Here is a 20,442-nt window from a genome sequence, read left to right as displayed (position 1 = left end):
CAATAAATAATGGCATGCATACAAATGAAGTCTGAGACATGAGTGAGAACTTGGGGGAAGAAAAGAATAACAAAAGATGTGCTTGAAGCATCTTTCGTGTCGCAAATGACCCCTTATCACAGTGGTAGAAAAGTGTTGAACCCTTGCATAACAGCATGAGTGGCTAATCTAACATCTAATCTAACAAAATTTATCGTTTGACAAAAAAAATAAAAAAAAAATCTTTCGTGTTGAAAATTGCATCAGAAATAATAAAAAATTCAACTTCACCCTTGTCGTATTTACCGACCGTTCTTGTTAAAAATGTACCGAGAATGAACAAACGGAATTGGAGAAAGAACAAGAAAAACTTTGACAAATTTACCGCCACTCGTCGACAGTAATGACCAGAACAAAGGGTGCATTTTCTTTTTTACATACAAAACCTCATGCACATTACAACTAAGTACACCCTTCCTCACAAAAATTAAAACTAGAGGGCAACGAGAAAAAGAATAATCAAATTAAGCTCCTACTTCCGGAGTTCCTAATCCGTAAAAATCAAATTCGACCATTAAATCCTCGTAACAATTGTTATGTTCGTACCATCTGTGGCTTCTGGTGGGGGCTTTACATACTTCCCGATTGCTTTTTGATGCGTTCGCCTCCTTATTCTGTTTATTTTTTCCTTACTTTTCTTCCTCCTATTCTCTTTCTCCTTATGCCGTAAATGTCTCTCTTTTTCATAGATACCTTGCCAGAAGACCTCGCCTGTTGATGGCCACAACCACCGCCTTGTGGGGTGCTCAAGATCTGATTCCTCCGCCAAGTCCTCGTCCATGCTCTTTAGGGTAGAGTATGAGAACCATTTGATCCACATATGACCTTTCCTGCTCTTGAACCTATGTTGCTCCTGCATCACACCAGTCTCAGGGTGCACATATACCATCCGCCTCACACTGTGGTACGCCCAAACATTTATGAGTAACTCAAGAAGCCGTGAATAGCAATGTTTGTCCTACAATTTGCAGATGCACACATAAGTACAATACAGCAAAACAAAATCAAAATTTTATCAGTAGAAGAATATTATTCAAGTACAAGCAAATTACTTTTGACAAACTCAAATAACAGCGGCCACTTGAATGGTGTTCATCATACATTTGTGCATCCATTGCATCTCCAAACATTCTGCACACCCACAAGTTCATGTTAACATTTAAAGAATAGCTTTCACGGTAGATTGTATGGTACATCATTTCTGAATAGACGCCAACAAGTGCAATATTTCTTACCTAGAAAACATTACAAACTCTAGGAAGGACTTCGTTGGCAAAGCCCAGCTATGCATGACAGACCACGTGTCCCCATCCACAGGCATGGGCGGTATAAATTCCAAATTGTAGTTTACGCCATACATCCTTTTAAGAGCCTCCGAAAAAGCAAACCTTCAATTTACCATGTGGAAAAATTAAGTCAAAATCTAACTCACATTTGAGAGAGAAAGGGAAGGTTCCGCGAAAGTATTAATGACAAGAATCAAATAAAGGATCACCAATCTTACTTGCAATTTCCAGCATTTATACCATCACAGAATGACCAAAAATCTTGTTTCAGAGGATTTCGTGGATCATCATCCATGCGTGCCCAAAAGTAGAGTGTGTCTCCATGCCTTCGTGTTTGAATAGCTTCTAACAATTCATTTTCAGCTATTCCAGATAACGAAGCCTGTTCCAGTCCCCATTCCCCATGTTAGATATAAAGGATCATATATAAAAGAATGGGCAGAAAGATGAAAAGAATTCATTTTTTTGTTTAGTCGCTTTCCATTCTCCTTTTCATTTGGAGACTGAGATCCAAGAATACCCCAAAAGTGGTTATACTAGCCACAACTATTCAGTGCACATGCTGCTTAATTTATTTATCAGAAGAGAACGTTATCATACAATTCATTTGTTGTTACTTTTCTTCTATGTGGATTTTATTTTAAAGCGACGTGACTTGTATAACATTTGTAAGTGCAAGTAACAACATTAGTCATTGACATGACGAGATGAAATACCCTAGGCTTCCTAGCCCATCATACATACGCAACTGGTTTGCACACACATGATGCCTATTGTTAATAACGGTGTACATATGCAATCATCTTTTAATGCCCCAGCTAGACAGTTCATTCAATTAACTCAATGCGTGTACTCAATAATGTTGCAACACTTTTATTGCTTAAACACAGAATTTAGAAAACATATTTTGAAACTTGCTAGATGGCTAAGATACTGTTATCATATGATACCTCTTCTGCTCAGAAAAAGCAAAACTAAAATGGAATACGAAACCTAGATCTTTTACTGGTTCCAAGGCCTTTTGACAAAGCAAATACGGCCTTCCAACATGCCACGAGTATAAACTGCTATGGTTCACTATGAAACTTCCAACAAGATCAAGAGGACTAGATAAAGATATAGATATGGGTATTTCCAGATGCTAGGAAGCTTGCTGAAATCATGTGTACAAACTACAAATGTAAGGTGTACAAACTACAAATGTAAGGCAATCAATACATAAACATCAGGAAGATCGGTACAGAGAGACAGAGAGAGAGAGATCCAATACCTTCCTCGCTGTTATTCTCCAAGACTGAAACCCTATCCATGCGTTCTTATGTATACGGTCAATTCGGTTTGCAATGGCAAAGAATGCTCCATGTTCACCAAGTACATCTCGATAATAAGGTTTGTTAAGAAGTGGAAGACGAGAAGGTGCTTCAACATCATCAGCCCTAGGTCTTCGACCTTTGGTGGACTACAAGAATTTAGTTTATGCAACAGTCAGAGGAAAATCTAAAACAAACAATCCCTACTAAATTGACAGCAAGGGATCTGACAACAAAGTGGCAACACAGGTTGTGTAGCATGCACCTTCAAAATCAATTTGTTTTGGACAGAACAATCACAATGGACATACGCATCCAAATAATGTTCAACTAAGCCTCTAAAATGAATACAAGAAATGACAAATTGGAGAGCTTACCAGTCCGATTCCGCGATAAAGAGATTTTAGGTGTAAGAAAGGCCAGGTTCCCTCACCAATGTAAGGTTCATATATACACAATGGTTGGCCTGTCCTTTCAAGCTCCCCTTCATCCCTTTCATGCAAATCATTCTTGGAGCGATCAATTCTTTTGGCATTTCGATACACTTCCTCCCATGTTCCATGCGATTGAACACTTCTATCCTTTAACTGCACAAAATTTCAAACTGTGGGTACTATATATAAATGGGCAAAGCTCCAAAAGCAAATAGAGGAGGCCCATGAATCGGTTCAATACAATAAAGGGAAAAAAAAAATTACCGCACACAACAGCCCTTACCATTTCTTCCTCTCTTCTTCTCTTGGTACTAACCATCTGAATGTATTTTTCTTCCTCCCATATACTATATATAAATGAATAATTGGTTGCAGAGGTGGCATTCAACCTCTCTTCTTGAGTACGATTGTACTGCTCCTCGAAATCATCCAAAAATGCATTACTTCTCAAATTTCTATCTAAGTATGTTGAATTTGATACTGCTTCAAATAAGTGCCATTGCCATCTTTCTTTCAATTTGGGAGGGATTTTTACAACATCCCTGGGCAGTGCAACTTCTGACGGAAGCATGAGAACATTTTCGAGAAGTGTAGCATATCCTTCGACAGTTTCAGACACCATTAGGCTTTTTGCAGTACCTCTCCCTATCGAGGCAATACCGCGAGCTAGAGGTGATAACTTTCCTTTTGATATAACTTGCAGAAGGATTTGCGAAAGAGCCCCAATATTTTCCTTCGGAAAAAGGTAGCCATTCACTCTATTATCAACCTGATTGTTAATGCCATTACAATTAGTAGTCCTCTTTGGAAACAAAATTATGCAACAATTTAACAATCCAAAATTCAACAAAAAGGAATCATTATGTAGGTTCACATCATGGTGCTTGAGATGCATTGTAAGCAATCATCATTACATGGCAACACATTTTATGCCCCACATTTCAGCAAATCCCTGCCAATAGATTCTACCTGGCCAAATTCTACAGTTTCCAGATAAGCTTAGCCACTTAACATTATTATAAGCGACAGTGGATTTTGTATGCCGATCATGGTGTTTGAGTTTGCCCCTTTTTAATTTTGTATGCCAGGTAGGGGACAAATTTCTGAGACTTTAAAACCAGCATGTCAAATTAAGGGACAATGTGCCCAGATAAAAGAAAAATGAAGAGGATGTTGACCTAATTGAGTGGAAAAAAGATAAATACAGAGTAATGCATGACGAGCATAGAAAGATTAACAGTGAAAAGGATCTGTATTGAACACCATCCCAAGCACTTGTTCCTGATTTAGTTTCAGTTCAACTTAGAACTCATGGTTATGAATGCTTAATTATAAATTTTTCATTAAGATATAATGTTTGATCATTTCAAGACATACGAGTTTGTAAGGTCAAGAAAAAAGTTTGTAAGGTCAAGAAAAAAGTACTAAGAAACATACATGTTTCCTGATCATGGAGAGATCTGGGGCAACAATTGGTTTCTCAAGGCACATCGCTTTGACTAAAATGTCTGGAAATGATTGCTCTTCAAGGAAGGATCCATATATCACAACATCAGACATACTGAGAACATTGTCTGCATCCATATCAACAGCTACATGCTTCACAATGCCACTTGGGTACTTCAAACTGTGAGCAATGGCCTAAGACCAGATCAACCAAAAAGAAGCATAAATAACATATCCTCAAGCTTCCTATAGAAAAATATCTATCTCCAAACAGTTTGAAGCAGAGTTCAGTTACACACCTCAACGACCGAACTGTAGTTACTTGCTGAGTCTCCATTCAAAACAATGATTTTGAGATGAGAATAAGAATTGTTAACCAATGAGGAATCCTCCAAAAGCGGTAGTACAGCCCGTAGAACAATGGAATGTTCCAGCCACAAGCCCCTATACAAAAATTGGCTTCCCACAATTGTAATTACAACGTCTTCAGACTCAAAACCCATCCTGGCACGCAGATTATTTTTGTCTGAATCCATTAGAGAATCTGCCTTGCAAGCTTCGGCAGGAGAACCCGGAATAACAAAAAAGTTTCCAGCATCAAATACTGAGTAAATCATCTGTGAAAGTAAAGAAACCAATCAAACTTCTAGAAATTTGGACAATCCAAAACTAATGATGGCATGGGTAACAAGTCAGATGAGAGACCTTATTAAGTATTGCAAAAGAAAGGGCCCGCTGATAGAGCTGGGCAGGGAAGCGTCATAATTGTCTAACACTATCACATCTACAATATTTAAATGATTGGTTCATTGGATGATGGTTACCACTCAACAATAAGTGCTTGTTTATTTGTACTGCATTCCCTAACTGATAAGACATCTGACCTCGACACTGAGAATGTAATATGGTGTGTAACTTCATTTATTTTAGTAAATTGTTCACTCCCTTGAGGTTAAGCCAAATGACAAGACGTATATGAAGTCTAGGAGGAATACACTCCACCCCTTTTTACTACACGTATGTTAACAGCAGTCTTCTATAGATGTTGACCCAAAAAAGTCTTCTATAGATGTTAACCTTGGGGGTTGGGAATGTGATTTAATCCTTTTCCTTCTCCCCTAAAACAAACAGATGGACCATGAAGCAGACCAAATGGACACAGTAAATCACGATTCACGCGTATGATAACGTGATAGAATGAGATGTAAGAAGTTAACAGGTGCTATAAAGTTAAACACTTGTTTGCTAAATTATGGCCTATGGGGTTGAGCCCACAAAATGGCAATATAAAGGCAAGTAATGACCACTCAGGTGTCCCAGAAGAACCATGGAGGGGTATAGACACAACCTCTTCATGTGTATGATCTGGTGATATAATGATAATCAACAATTTAACGAGTGCTATAAAATCACACTTGTCAAATAAATCTTACTGGCAGAAAATGATTTGGGAAGACAACAACAGTAGATCGGCTGAAGAGTCTTTTCCAATCATTTAAAAGTTCAATCTGCATATTTGAAGAGTACTTTCTTGATCGAGCAGCAAGTGCCTGTTCATGGATTGTCCATATTATAGGTAAAGACTTGAAAGGCTCCTGCAGAAAACTGCGACAAATAAAATCATTCATGTTGTTTGATAGAGAAGTTTCTGATGGGAAGAACACCAAAGCATCAACTATATTTAAGAAATACACACTAAAGCAAATGGCAGTTTCAATGGAAAAATACATGTTCAAATGATGTTAATAATTAGGAAGATCATGAAATTTATTGCAACTGAATTACATATCTTACCAAGAAAAGATGCCCTTTGCTTCAAGAGAGTTCACAAGTATGCCGTTATAACTGCAAGACACATGTTTTGATCAGATTCAACCGTCAATAGATCTAATTAACTGAACCATGCTCATTTACATTGACTTATTAAACAATGTCAACAAAATCAACCAAAACGGATGTAACATCCAGTCACAAGTCACATAAATTTCCAGGAAATCAAGGTGATGTTACATATCCTAACAACGATTCAAATATTCGCGGGAATTTGGTAATTCATTCAAACAAAGAGGAATCGTGGTGTGAGCATGGGATATGGTCCCAATGCAGCATATAAATACTCTCCAAAAGTAAATAGGATTAAGGATGTTGCATACAAACTATAAAAAAGATGAGTATTATAAGAACATGAAAGGCCTTATGTAAAGAAATGACGCGCATATTAATTTCAATAATGCTTCAAATGGTGTCAATCAAACACAACATATGTGCTAGTTGAAGTGAGAAGATATTCTACAATGTTGCATTGAAACAAAATTGTAAAAAGTCCACGATGCGTTAGACAATTAGCCTGAAGACATACTTTAGCCAGTCTACATTAAGCTCTGGCTGATCAGTGTTTTGGATCATGCTGACCGGAACTCCTAAACCTCTCCAAATGTCATGCACAGGACCATCTTCAAGTGAATAAACCTGCAGCAGTATAAACAACATGACACAAAACACCATCACATATATCTCCACAATGATACAAAACATTATACTGCTCAGAAAATCTGTATTAAACACAGAATTAGTGTAGATACTTATAGCGCAAAGACTAATCCATGAGACATGCATGTCCCTGGTGACAAACTAACAACCAAAGGAATAATAGTAAAACTGGACCACCCATAGAACAGCATATAATCTACGTATTCTACAATGTTATTGCTAAATTCGAAGTCAAATTACCGAAAGCGTGTATCCAATCTCCTGCAATGCAGCTGCAACAGTCACCATCAGTAACTGTTGTGAATCGACCGACAGATCTGCAAAAACCTTCAAGTAAAAGAACGAAAGCAGAAGGCCCAACAAACGAAAATAATCAGTAAAGAAACAGAGTAAGCAAGCACTAAGTCATACAAAACCCAATGAGTCAACAGATCCCAGCATGCAATACATTACAAGTACAAGAAGCCAAACCCAAAATACTAATCCAAAACAAAACACAATATCTGGAAATCAACGAAAAGTTGTCCGAAAAAATCGAATACTTACGATTGCAAGCTGAGGTTTTCTGTACCCAAAACGTTGCTGTCGCGTCCTGTTGAAAGCAGGAGAGAGACTAGCCTCTCTAGCTTCCTTCTGGAATTTCTCCAAAAGCTTTGAAGGCTCAAATCTAATGTCTTCCCCAAAATCCAACAATCCCAAGTCCTTCAAAAACCTCAAATCCTCCGAACTCCATCCCACATTCTTCATCAAATCCTCTGACTTTTCGTTTTCAATCACCGAACCAGGCAAGTACATTTGGAACAGCACCACAAAGAACAGAAACACAGCCACAGTGCAAATCCACTGGAGGTAATCCAGCCTCTTCAGGAGCAGAAACCTTGAAAACTTCGATCTGGGTCTCTGCAAAAAAGGGCTTCTGCCGTTCGATGAAGACCGCCCAAGTGGGTCCCTCTTCGACGGGACCCCACTTTCCAACGAACCCATTTCAGCTAGCTTCTCCTTCCCATCGATTCACACTGAAAAGCTTCAACCTTTACACGATTTTCCTTCAAAACCAGATCAAAAATCGAAAACCCACATAGCTTTTTATGCAAATTGAAGAACCCACAAAGCTTTTTCTGGAAATCGAAAAACCCAGAAAGTTTTCACGGTCGTTCACCGACACAGATATCAATGGCTTGTGCGTGCGTGTTTTCAGATAAGCGTTTTGATTTATCAAAAGGAAGCTTGTGAAGTGAGTCAAAGAAAAGTCAGAGATTTTTGCATAGGCTGAAGAAGCGGTGAAGGTAATTGGTGTTCGATATTGACGTGGACTATGAAAAGTTAATTTTTTTCAGATTTATTTACGAAATATTTGGGGAGAAAAATAAGGGTTTCTTTTGTGATCTAAGAAAGGAATTAGTACACGACATGATGTGTCCTAAGAATTTTATTTCTTTGTTCTTTCATAAATAGTTTCCCAAATTGATTTAAAATATTCCAACTAATGTAAAGATAGCATCTTTGCACCAAGGTTATATAGAATTTTGGGACAAGGAATCTCTTCGGATTTTCTATGGTAGGATCCGTTCATCATACGTCGAGCTGCAAGTTTTCGTTAAGTACTATTTGTGTTTAATTTTAAATAAAAAATTTATAATAATTTATGTCCGCACAATATACAATAATGGATAAAAAAAATATCCGGATGAGATCCAAACCCAGAATTTTAAGTAATTTTTTTTGTTGGAGAGAAGAACTTCACATTGATCAAAAGGTTTTTAATTTGTCAGCATTTGATATTATAATCTGCTTGATAATTTGTGTATACATCAAGTTAATAATTAAGAAATCTTTTGTGTCAAGCTTATTTTGATTTTATCATTATTTTTGTCGTAGTGAAAAGTTTTACATATTTATGTAATTAGAAAATCCTTCCGTATTGTGACAATCCGTCCCTAGTTCTACGATTTTATAAATTTTAAAAGAATGAATTTACGAAAATGCCCTAGAGGTGAAGGTTTTGACTTTCATAGACCAACGTGTAGAGAAACGTATGACTTATTCACTTAGCGCATTTGTGTAGTACTCCTTGGTACGAACGCAAAGGCGAAAGCCATTTGCGAGTTCGGATTATATCGGTATAGTTATTGACATTTGAAATTGGTTATTAAACGTTTAGTTATAAATTAATTCAAACTCCCACCATGTGGGAGTGGTAACCAATCAATTTTAAGAGAGGAAAATGAGAACCAATCAGGAAGGGAGAAGGAAAGAAAAAAAAAAAAAAAAAAAAAAAGAAACCTTCCCGTCGGGCAGTGCACCCGCACACCCAAACCGGCCAAAATCAGGCCAATTTCTACCATTTTGTTTCGTGGAACATCATATCCACCACCTGCAACATCTTCCCCAATCTTTCTTCTTCCATCTTTGCTCAAGATTGAAGAGTTTTAGGCCCAAAAACGCGAAGAACATCACCGAAGCATTGGAGGTGTTCGATGGTGATTCCTTCGATCTGGCGAGTTTCACCACCCACCACCACCCTTAATCAACTCCTTTTGGACCCAGAAACAAGACCCAAGCAGTTGTAGGGGTGTTGAAACATCGAGTAAGTCGAATCGAAGAACACCCATCTTAGGGTTTCCGGCGGGTTTGAGTAAAATTGGAGCCTTTCCCGGCTAAATTGGACTTGGCCACAGATATAAAACTTGTTCTACTCATTAAGATCTTCATTTCTGTAAAATTTGGTAATTTTTAAAAATAGTTGGATTTTCCGACGAATCGGGGTTGCCGACCGCCATCTGCGGCGGCGCGTGGCCAGCGGATTGAAGATGTCGTTCTAAGTCATTTTAAGTGCCTGAGTTCATAGTTGATATCCATATGATGTGAATGGATTATTCTAAACCTAGGTTGATTAAGCTATATCACTTGATTAATATATGAATCGATGATCCGACCGTTGGATTGTTACTAAACTTTAATATGTAATAACACATAATATTTGAAGATTATAGGAATTGACGGATTGGGAATCCAACTTGTGGATCTTCCCGAATTGGATTTGCAAGTTCATAAAATAAACGTTAACCTCCACCTTGTTTTGGCAATTGACGGAGATCCAACCGTTGGATCATAGTGAAATTTTAGGATAATATTTTAGAAGCATAATGTGCATCTTTGGAAGTTTTTGATCCAAAATCTGAAGAGCAGGTCTTTCGGATCGAGTTACATAAAGTTATGGACCCTACCGTCGATCCTTGACCGACGGTTGACTTTTGATCAATTGTTATCAAATCATTCTAAAACGTCTTTAGGGATGTTTTTTACGTAAGTTACATGATCTATTGATAAGGATTCTGAGATGTGATTTGAAAATTGTCCTAGGCGCCGTTCGTCTGGGATGTCTCGATGTACATGCTAGGAAAATGGTAGGGCGGACTCTAGGTGAGTGAATCTTTTCCTTTTTATCGTGTATATATATATATATATATATATATATATATATATATATATACATGATTGATAATTTCAAAAATACTCTTAAATTGAATTAAGCAATTTGTGCCATGTTATATATATTTATATGTTCTAAAGTACTATGAGACAGTTGAGTTTAGATTATGTCATGGTATATCCATATGCATGTTACCTACAAATAATTGATGTGAACTACGATTTGCTTGATCCCTGTTTAGGGTACGTAGGCAGTCTAACGAGACATTAGATGCAGCCATACAATAAATGAGATTAAATAATCGAGACAAAAGCATTGTTTGGGGAATTGAGCGATGTGAAGGAATTTGGTGAAAGGGTGAGATTTAACCTTATGATTTTGGTGGTTAAATGTTGGTCATAAATCAATGTGTGAGAAATTGAGAGATTGAAGTAAACAATCGTAAGTAATGATAGTTAATTAAACTAATATTTAGTTAGACTTGTTCCCGATAATTATTCCCAAAATAAATAGTTCAGGAGTGGGGCGTTGCAGATTATGCATATTTCGCCATGTTATATATATGTATATATTGGTAAATGCTATGACATGGTTGAATATTAGATTGCATGATGGCATATCCATATGTATACTACCTGTAAGTAATTACTGTGAATGCCTTGAAGTGCGAAGAGGAACGCAGGACGCATAGGTAAGTTCAGGTGAGTTATGGTGTTACTTGAAATGATCAAGTTATGGCATGACCATATTTATGCTTTAGGCAACTCCGACCTTGTCATACAGGTTGCAATAATAGGCAACTCTGACACTGTCGTACAAGTTGCCCATAAGTCGTATATGTTATAATAAATGCAATTAGAGCTCATAAACCTGCACCCCCGTGTTAGTGCTCATGCCCGAGGCCAATGCCTAGCCTTCACGTGATCATTCACCTCCGGTTCCGACTCATAGGTGACTTGCGATACTCCGCACAGCCTTCACGTGATCGTAGCACTTGAGCGTATTTATTTACACTGAGTTTGTCGTACAGACCACTTTAGGTGGTTCCGACTTGTGTGTAGGAATGAGTAGATGAGCTATATATGTGACTCTGACTTATGAGCTAGCATTGATTAATAAGATATGGATGAGTCGTACAGGTCATTATAGGTGACTCCGACTTATGAGCTAGCATTGATTGATGAGATATGGATGAGTCGTACAGGTCACTATAGGTGACTCCGACTTATGTACTAGCATTGATTGATGAGATATGAGTGCAGTCGTACAGGTCACCATAGGTGACTCCGACTTGCGTGCTAACATGGGTCATTAAGCACATGATTATTTATATTGCTAATGAGATGTTATGTAGTGGTATACTTCTGGATTTACTGCTAGTATACTTTTGATTTCATATTTATACGTAGTATGATTTTCTGGAAACTATACAGGTTTTACAGTGAGGGGTTACTACCTTTGATAATTGAAATGATTTTGAAAATCTTTGTGTTACTCACTCACACTTTCTATTTTTGCACCTCTCCAAGTTCTAGTAGCAAAGTTTCGTATTGACGAGTACTTGTGACACTTCCCAGTTCATGTGGCTCCTTATGATGGTATAATTATTATCTTACCTCACTGTACTTTTCTTATGCTCTGTATCACGTGTGAAATAGGTCTAAAACCGTTCACCACGCACTCATGTATCTAGGCAATTTTAGGTTCAAATTTATTCACATTTTACAAATTATCACACTTTATAGCTTCGTCACCTTCCAGGTGTTGGCCAGCACAACTCAATTCGGAGTCCTAGTGGACATTCCGGGTCTGGGTGTGTCAGTTTGGTATTAGAGCATAAGTTGGGTAGTATTGCGTTCAGCACACGCATGATGTGAACATTTTTTTATTCTTGAACCTAATTTCCGAATCTTGCCACCTCGTCGAATACGAAAAATGTGTTAGTTTTTCCTAAGTTTTGGGCAGTTTTGTCAACTTGTTGACGTTTTAGAAGATCATTTTGGCGAACGCCTCTAAATTATAAGGGAAGAATTTCCCTACCAAGGAAGGATGTAGATTTGGGGATAAGTTGATGGCCTTGAAGCAGGCCTACTATTGATAGTTATGTATCCCAAGGGGGAGAATTTCCTATCAATTCCACTACTATCTAGTCATTTCTTCTAGTCTTTTCAAGTTAGGAAACCATTAATAGTCTTGATTCCTTGGCAGTACCCGTTAATGTTTGACTTACCAGAATCTTTATGAAGTTTTAGTTTTTGTCGAAATTTTCAGAAATGTCTCGAGTGACAATGTAGTGTTATAGGGGTAGCACTCGATGAAAGAACATCTTGGGATAATCACTTTGGTCTCTAATAGCTCAAATTTTTCCAAACACGCAGGTGATCGTTCTGGATCTTCAGGGGGAAGATCAACTTTTGTTTAAGTCCATTCTAAAGTAGATTACTAGAAAATTTTATTTTTCTGACTTTAGAACACTCCAACTAATATTAAATTCCACATTACTTTTGGTGCTATACTCGTCATTTTGATGAGCATTGGCACATGAGTAAGAATCGTTATATCTAAGGTCAATAGAAATTCCCAAAGTGGTCAGTTTTTTTTTTCCTAGAATTATGGAATCAGTTCCTAGTACATTTGAAGGAGGTTTACCTTTGGCATCAATTCTCAAATTTTTATTTGGGATTCTACCAAATGTGAGAAGTAGAACACACCATTGATCCACCTTGTGAACATCACATTTATTCTCCCGATTTCTTATAAACCAACCTTTGTAACTCGAGTTTCCTTGTGTAGTTTGATAAATTCATAATAGTCTTGTAGATGACTATCTTACATATTCTATTAACGAGATTAAATTCTTCAATTATCAACAGTTAGCTTCACATAAAATTCCTCGAATATTACCTTTGTGTAAATTGGTACTTCTCTTAAGAGATGTGATTTTCAATGATATTCTTTTCTTTTCTCCCAAGGTAGTAGCGGAAGAAAGTTGGAATTCTCACAAAGTATTGTGAATTTCAAGATATCTTTGGTCTTGTCGATTTTATCGACATATTGTTAGCAATTTCTCAGCTGTGGTGTTTTTCTTCACATACCAACCGAGGAAGGTCAATTTAGTTGAGATGTTGAATGTGAATAAAGTTTCTAACAAAGAACTGTTGCCTTACCTTACCTTTTCTTTACATCTTTCGATGACATTGATCATTTAGAAATCCATGATGACGTGTTCTTTAGATATTTTAATTGTGGGGGAGGTAACATGACGATGAATCGCTTAGACTTTCCAATGGTTAAAATCGTTCGAAATGAACCATCTTATTCATGACTAGAGTAAAGTGTTATTATCTTTATTTGAAAAACCAAATGATACTTCTTGGTGGTGAAACGTGTTAGAGACCTTTATCAATCTTGGACTTTTCAAATATATTCTCATTTGAAATAGGTTAAATTCTGATAGCGGTAGTGGAAGAACTAAATCAACTTTTATGATCATCACAATTGTGCAAATGTATTACTTTTTAATTCAGCAAAAGATTTATGTATACTTGAACACTTTTGGCCTGTCCTATTTCGCCTCAGTTGGAATTCACAGGTATTGTTTTGACGTTAGTTGCAAAATATCAAGAAAGGGTTTGAATGGTTATAATCACTTCTTGTATATGAAGGGAGTTGAGAAATATCATCATACACCTTTGGAACGAGGTATCTTGTACATGTAGTGATGATGATGATGATGTTTCGATGTTTATAGATCGACTTGACAAGTCAACCCATTTTTTTCATTGGCCTAGAAGGACTACATTTTTGACCACTTGATATTATTTTTAAATTAAGCAAATTGTCTAGAGGATTGCTAGGACATTAACATTTAGTCATGAACATTAAATTCTCAAATCACCCAACAAACACTACTAAACAAATCTTAACCATTGGTGATTGAATGTTCCAGAAGCTACCGTTGTAGTGAGATGTTATACATTAATTTCAATTACCTTGTATTTAAAATTTGATGGACTTATTTGACCCTCAAATTCTCGAGTATTATGTTAGCCTTCTTGACATAATTTTCGCTAAAGTCGAGAGAAATTCAATAGGAATCTGCTAATTATGGTGTTATGAATTGCATTGTTGAGTTATGTGGTGTGTATGTTGTAATAAATAGTTATTTTTTTTAATTGGTTGTAACTATGGTTACAATTTTTGGTTTCGAGTATGACATTGTTAAGGCGTACTGTGAAAATTTTATCGATAGCACATGACCGAAAATTTTATCCATAGTTGAATGATCGAGATTATGATATAGAGAATCTTGATATTTGTTGATGTTACCCGTAAGGGTAGTGCGTGAACACGATCAAGACTTGGATAAGATAATTTATGCTTATTTTTCCATTGGGGGGCATGATGGTAATATTGCACCTTCGGAAATCGGTTACTTACTTATCGGGACAATAGTGAGTTGCTGGTATTACGGGTTGTTGACTGTAATATTGGAAACTTAAGTGTTGAATTTGTTGAACAAGTAGACATCTAGGTCTATCTACGTTTAGTTATTTAATTATTGTTTGGGCTTGACCCAAAGATAGCACACACTCATCTTCGAGGCACGTGACGCTTATGGGTGTCTAGGTGAAGTTTTCTATTTTTTGTGTTGTTTTCAGTACAACTATTTTAACTTCACTTTATTATATACGTGCTTCGACATTACGTTGTTATACATCTATTTTTCTACCTTGTGTTTTATAAAGGACGGTATATTTTAGTATTGTGCTAAAGGAGAAGGAAAGTTTAAGTTTAGAGGCATGAAAGAGGAATTACTGCACTCTGACCGCGACGAAATGACATTCTCTGTTATGTAACCGCTCTAGCTTGATTTCCTCTTTCCATATGTGTATATATATATACACACACACACTTTTCCCTATCTTTTGGAGTACATTATGTTTAGCTAATGATTTCCAATTTCGGGGATGAATTTTTTTTTAAGGTGGGTAGATTGTGACAACCCGGCCCTAGTTCTACGATTTTATAAATTTTAAAAGAATGAATTTACGAAAATGCCCTAGAGGTGAAGGTTTTGACTTTCATTGACCAACATGTAGAGAAACGTATGACTTATTCACTTAGCGCATTTGTGTAGTACTTGTTGGTATGAACACATAGGCGAAAGCCGTTTGCGAGTCTGGATTATATCGGTATAGTTACATACATTTCAAATTGGTTATTTAAAGTTTAGTTATAAATTAATTCAAACTCCCACCATGTGGGAGTGGTAACGAATCAATTTTAAGAGAGGAAAAGGAGAACCAATAAGGAAGGGAGAAGGAAAGAAAGAAAAAAAAAAAAAAAACCTTCCTGTCAGTCAGTGCACCCGCACACCCAAACTGGCCAAAATCCGGCCAATTTCTGTCATTTTGTTTCGTGGAACACCAAATCCACCACCTGCAATATCTTCCCCAATCTTTCTTCTTCCATATTCGCTCAAGATTGAAGAGTTTTAGGCCCAAAAAAGCGAAGAACATCACCGGAGCACCAGAGGTGTTCGACAGTGATTCATTCAAGCCGACGAGTTTCACCACCCACCACCACCCTTAATCAACTCATCTTGGACCCAAGAATAGGACACAAGCAGTTGTAGGGGTGTTGGAACATCGAGGAAGTCGAATCGAAAAACACCCATCTTAGGGTTTCCGACGGGTTTGAGTGAAATTAGAGCCTTTCCCGACTAAATTGGACTTGGCCACAGGTATAAAACTTGTTCTACTTATTAAGATCTTCATTTCTGTAAAATTTGGTAATTTTTAGAAATAGTTGGATTTTCCGGCGAATCAAGCGGCCGACCGCCACCCGCGGCGGCTCGTGGCCAGCAGATTGAAGATGTTGTTCTAAGTCATTTTAAGTGCCTGAGTTCATTTGATATCCATATGATGTGAATGGATTTTTTTGAACCTAGGTTGATTAAGGTATATCACTTGATTATTATATGAATCGACGATCTGACTGTTGGATCGTTACTAAACTTTAATATGTGATAACACATAATATTTGAATATTATAGGAATTGATGGATTGGGAATCCAATTTGCGGATCTTCCCGAATTGGATTTGCAAGTTCATAAAATAAATGTTAACCGCCACCTTGTTTTGGCAATTGACGGAGATCCAACCGTTGAATCATAATGAAATTTTAGGATAATGTTTTAGAAGCATAATGTGGATCTTTGGAAGTTTTTTATTGAAAATCTGAATAGTAGATCTTCCGGATCGAGTTACATAGAGTTATGGACCCTACCTTCGATCCTTGACCGACGGTTGACTTTTGATCAATTGTTATCAAATCATTCTAAAACGTCTTTAGGGATGTGTTTTATGTAAGTTACATGATCTATTGACAAGGATTATGAGATGTGGTTTGAAAATTGTCATAGGCGCCGTTCGTCCAGGACGCCTTGATGTACATGCTAGGAAAATGGTAGGGCGGACTCCAGGTGAGTGAATCTTTTCCTTTTTGTCGTATATATATATACACACACACACACACACATGATTGATAATTTCAAAAATACTCTTAAATTGAATTAAGCAATTTGTGCCATGTTATATATATTTATATGTTCTTAAGTACTATGAGACGGTTGAGTTTAGATTATGTCATGGTATATCCATATGCATGTTACCTACAAATAATTGATGTGAACTACGATTGGCTTGATCCCTGTTTAGGGTACGTAGGCAGTCTAACGAGACATTAGATGTAGCCATACAATAAATGAGATTAAATAATCGAGACAAAAGCCTTGTTTGGGGAATTGAGCGATGTGAAGGAGTTTGGTGAAAGGGTGAGATTTAACCTTATGATTTTGGTGATTAAATGTTGGTCATAAATCAATGTGTGAGAAATTGAGAGATTGAAGTAAACAATCGTAAGTAATGATAGTTAATTAAACTAATATTTAGTTAGACTTGTTCCCGATAATTATTCCCAAAATAAATAGTTCAGGAGTGGGGTGTTGCAGATTATGCATATTTCGCCATGTTATATATATGTATATATTGGTAAATGCTATGACATGGTTGAATATTAGATTGCATGATGGCATATCCATATGTATACTACCTGTAAGTAATTACTGTGAATGCCTTGAAGTGCGAAGAGGAACGCATGACGCATAGGTAAGTTCAGGTGAGTTATGGTGTTACTTGAAATGATCAAGTTATGGCATGACCATATTTATGCTTTAGGCAACTCCGACCTTGTCATACAGGTTGCAATAATAGGCAACTCTGACACTGTCGTGCAGTTAGAGCTCATAAACCTGCACCCTGGTGTTAGTACTCCTGCCCGAGGCCAAGGCCTAGCCTTCACGTGATCATTCACCTCCGGTTCCGACTCGTAGGTGACTTGCGATATTTCGCACAGCCTTCACGTGATCGTAGCACTTGAGAGTATTTATTTACACCTAGCCTGTCGTACAGACCACTTTAAGTGGTTCCGACTCATGTGTAGGAATGGGTAGATGAGCTATATACGTGACTCCGACTTATGAGCTAGCATTGATTAATGAGATATGGATAAGTCGTACATGTCATTATATGTGACTCCGACTTATGAGCTATCATTGATTGATGAGATATGGATGAGTTGTACAGGTCACTATAGGTGACTTCGACTTATGTGGTAGCATTGATTGATGAGATATGGATGAGTCGTACAGGTCACTATAGGTGACTCCGACTTATGTACTAGCATTGATTGATGAGATATGGGTGCAGTCGTATAGGTCACCATAGGTGACTCCGACTTGCGTGCTAGCATGGGTAATTAAGCACATGATTATTTATATTGCTAATGAGATGTTGTGTAGTGGTATACTTCTGGATTTACTGTGAGTATACTTTTGATTTTATACTTATACGTAGTATGATTTTCTGGAAACTATATAGGTTTTACGGTGAGGGGTTACTACCTTTGATAATTGAAATGATTTTGAAAATCTTTGTGTTACTCACTCACGCTTTCTATTTTTGCACCCCTCCAAGTTCTAGTAGCAAAGTTTCGTATTGACGAGGATTTGTGACACTCCCCAGTTCAGGTGGCTCCTTATGATGGTATAATTATTATCTTACCTCAATGTACTTTTTTTATGCTCTGTATCACGTGTGAAATGGGTCCAAAACCGCTCACCACGCACTCGTGTATCTAGGCACTTTTAGGTTTAAATTTATTCACATTTTACACATGATCACACTTTATGGCTTCATCACCTTCCAGGTGTCGTCCAATACAACTCAATTCGGAGTCCTAGTGGACATTCCGGGTCGGGGTGTGTCAGTTTATGGCTAGATTAATTCCATTTTTCATTTCTTAATATTATCAAAGCTGTTATTCAAACAGTAATAAAATATTATTACTCAGTACTATGGTTTGATAGTATTCTTTTTCTTATAAGTGAGAGGTTTTAGGTTCGAGTCTCGTGAATGGCGAATTTAATACTGAATTAGATTGCTCATTGTGTGACTTAGCTGAACTCCTCCTTCCATTAGTGTAAATATATAGATGTACTAAAAAAAATACACTAATAAAATATTAACAAAAATGGAAAAATCCACTAAATTAGATTTATACAACGAGTTGGGGCCTGTTGGGGATGATGCCTTGCATGTTATCTGATTGACATATTATGCATGATATAGGATTTGGATCCTCTCCTAAGCAAAGGAGATGGAGCCTCCTGACCTAAAGACACGGACCATTGGATTTTGATCAATTACTACAATTATTATAACTTTTAGAGAGGTTCCCTATTTGTAGCCGTTGGATCACAATCCAACGCCCCGTGTGTTTAGGTGAGGAGGATCTGTCTCCCTTGCTCATGAGAGGATCCAAATCCCATGATATATATAGGGCCTTTTATGGGGGAGGGATAAATATAGGGATTAGTTATGGAATCTATTCTACATCGAATTTCAACGATTTAAACTGTTTATATTGTAAATCTTGATTTATAGATCATTCTTGTAAAAATTCAATACAATTCAAAATCATTTGCCATTCAATTGTCACAATGAAATTTCAATGTTTCTTAGACCATATTGTTCGTCAATTTCTTTGAGCTTAATTAGATATCTTAAATATTTTCGATTGAGTTGCAACATAAAAAGTAGACGGTTTGAGTTTTTAAAGTTTGATGTCATTTAAACCCCACAACTAGTCTCATTTTTTTCAAAAATAGGGATGCCTTGTAAGTTGTCTGACTGACATATGCATACACAGTTCACACTTACTTTTACATCTCTCATGCCGGCCTCGAATCGAATGAAATGAAGAAAATAAATTATCAAAAGTTAATAATAGTGTGTGACTTATAAAAATAAATGTGTAATAGCATTATCCATATATATATATATGTGTGTGTGTGCGCGCGCGCACCCTTTATACGAAGGGTCAAAAAAATAGAGATTAGATGTGAGGGTCACTCCATATCGAACTTCAACGATCCGAACGTCTATTTTGTAAGTCTCGATTCATAGATCATCCTTGCAAAAATTCAATTCAATTCAATCTGAAACCATTTGCCTATTTAATTATCAAAATAAAATTTCATTGTTTCTTATATAACAAAGTATTTGTTAATTTCTTTGAACCTAATTAGATGTCTTAAACATTTCCAATTTGGCTAATATTTTATAAGGATAATCTATGAGGTGTAACTTGAAAAATGGACAATTCGGATCATTAAAATTCGATGTAGTGTGGACCCCACAACTAATTCTCATTTTTATATAAAAAAAATGAGAATCTGTTCCTTTAAAGATTTCTTATATATATACGAAAAGTTTTCCCCTTCTGAGATTTTATTTATTTTTATACCACTCCATTACATTACCACTTGACACAATCTCAATTATTGTTCTTGATTTGGAAATTTCTGAATAATTTTGTGCCCTAAACTCATATTTTATACTAGTGGTTTAAAAGGTTCCTTTCCAAGTAAATTGACAAA

The 20,442-nt window shown here is 36.7% G+C and overlaps 1 protein-coding gene across 1 annotated transcript; it reads right to left on the bottom strand.

The window, feature by feature from the left end:
- Positions 1–249: 249 nt before the first annotated feature.
- Positions 250–8,255, bottom strand: LOC126630036 (uncharacterized). The gene is made up of 14 exons (XM_050300378.1): positions 7,552–8,255; positions 7,246–7,332; positions 6,875–6,984; positions 6,310–6,360; positions 5,949–6,120; positions 4,815–5,132; positions 4,507–4,710; positions 3,353–3,838; positions 3,013–3,222; positions 2,596–2,784; positions 1,544–1,707; positions 1,275–1,427; positions 1,092–1,170; positions 250–997 (listed from the first exon to the last, which is right to left on the bottom strand). The coding sequence occupies exons 1-14, from the start codon at positions 7,987–7,989 to the stop codon at positions 554–556; spliced, it is 3,105 nt and encodes a 1,034-aa protein (XP_050156335.1). The 5' UTR covers positions 7,990–8,255; the 3' UTR covers positions 250–553.
- Positions 8,256–20,442: the final 12,187 nt, after the last annotated feature.

Source organism: Malus sylvestris, chromosome 1 (assembly GCF_916048215.2).
Source record: "Malus sylvestris chromosome 1, drMalSylv7.2, whole genome shotgun sequence".
Lineage (NCBI taxonomy): Eukaryota > Viridiplantae > Streptophyta > Magnoliopsida > Rosales > Rosaceae > Malus > Malus sylvestris.
The sequence above is the reverse complement of the archived record's forward strand: the minus strand, read 5'-3'. Positions and strand labels throughout refer to the sequence as shown.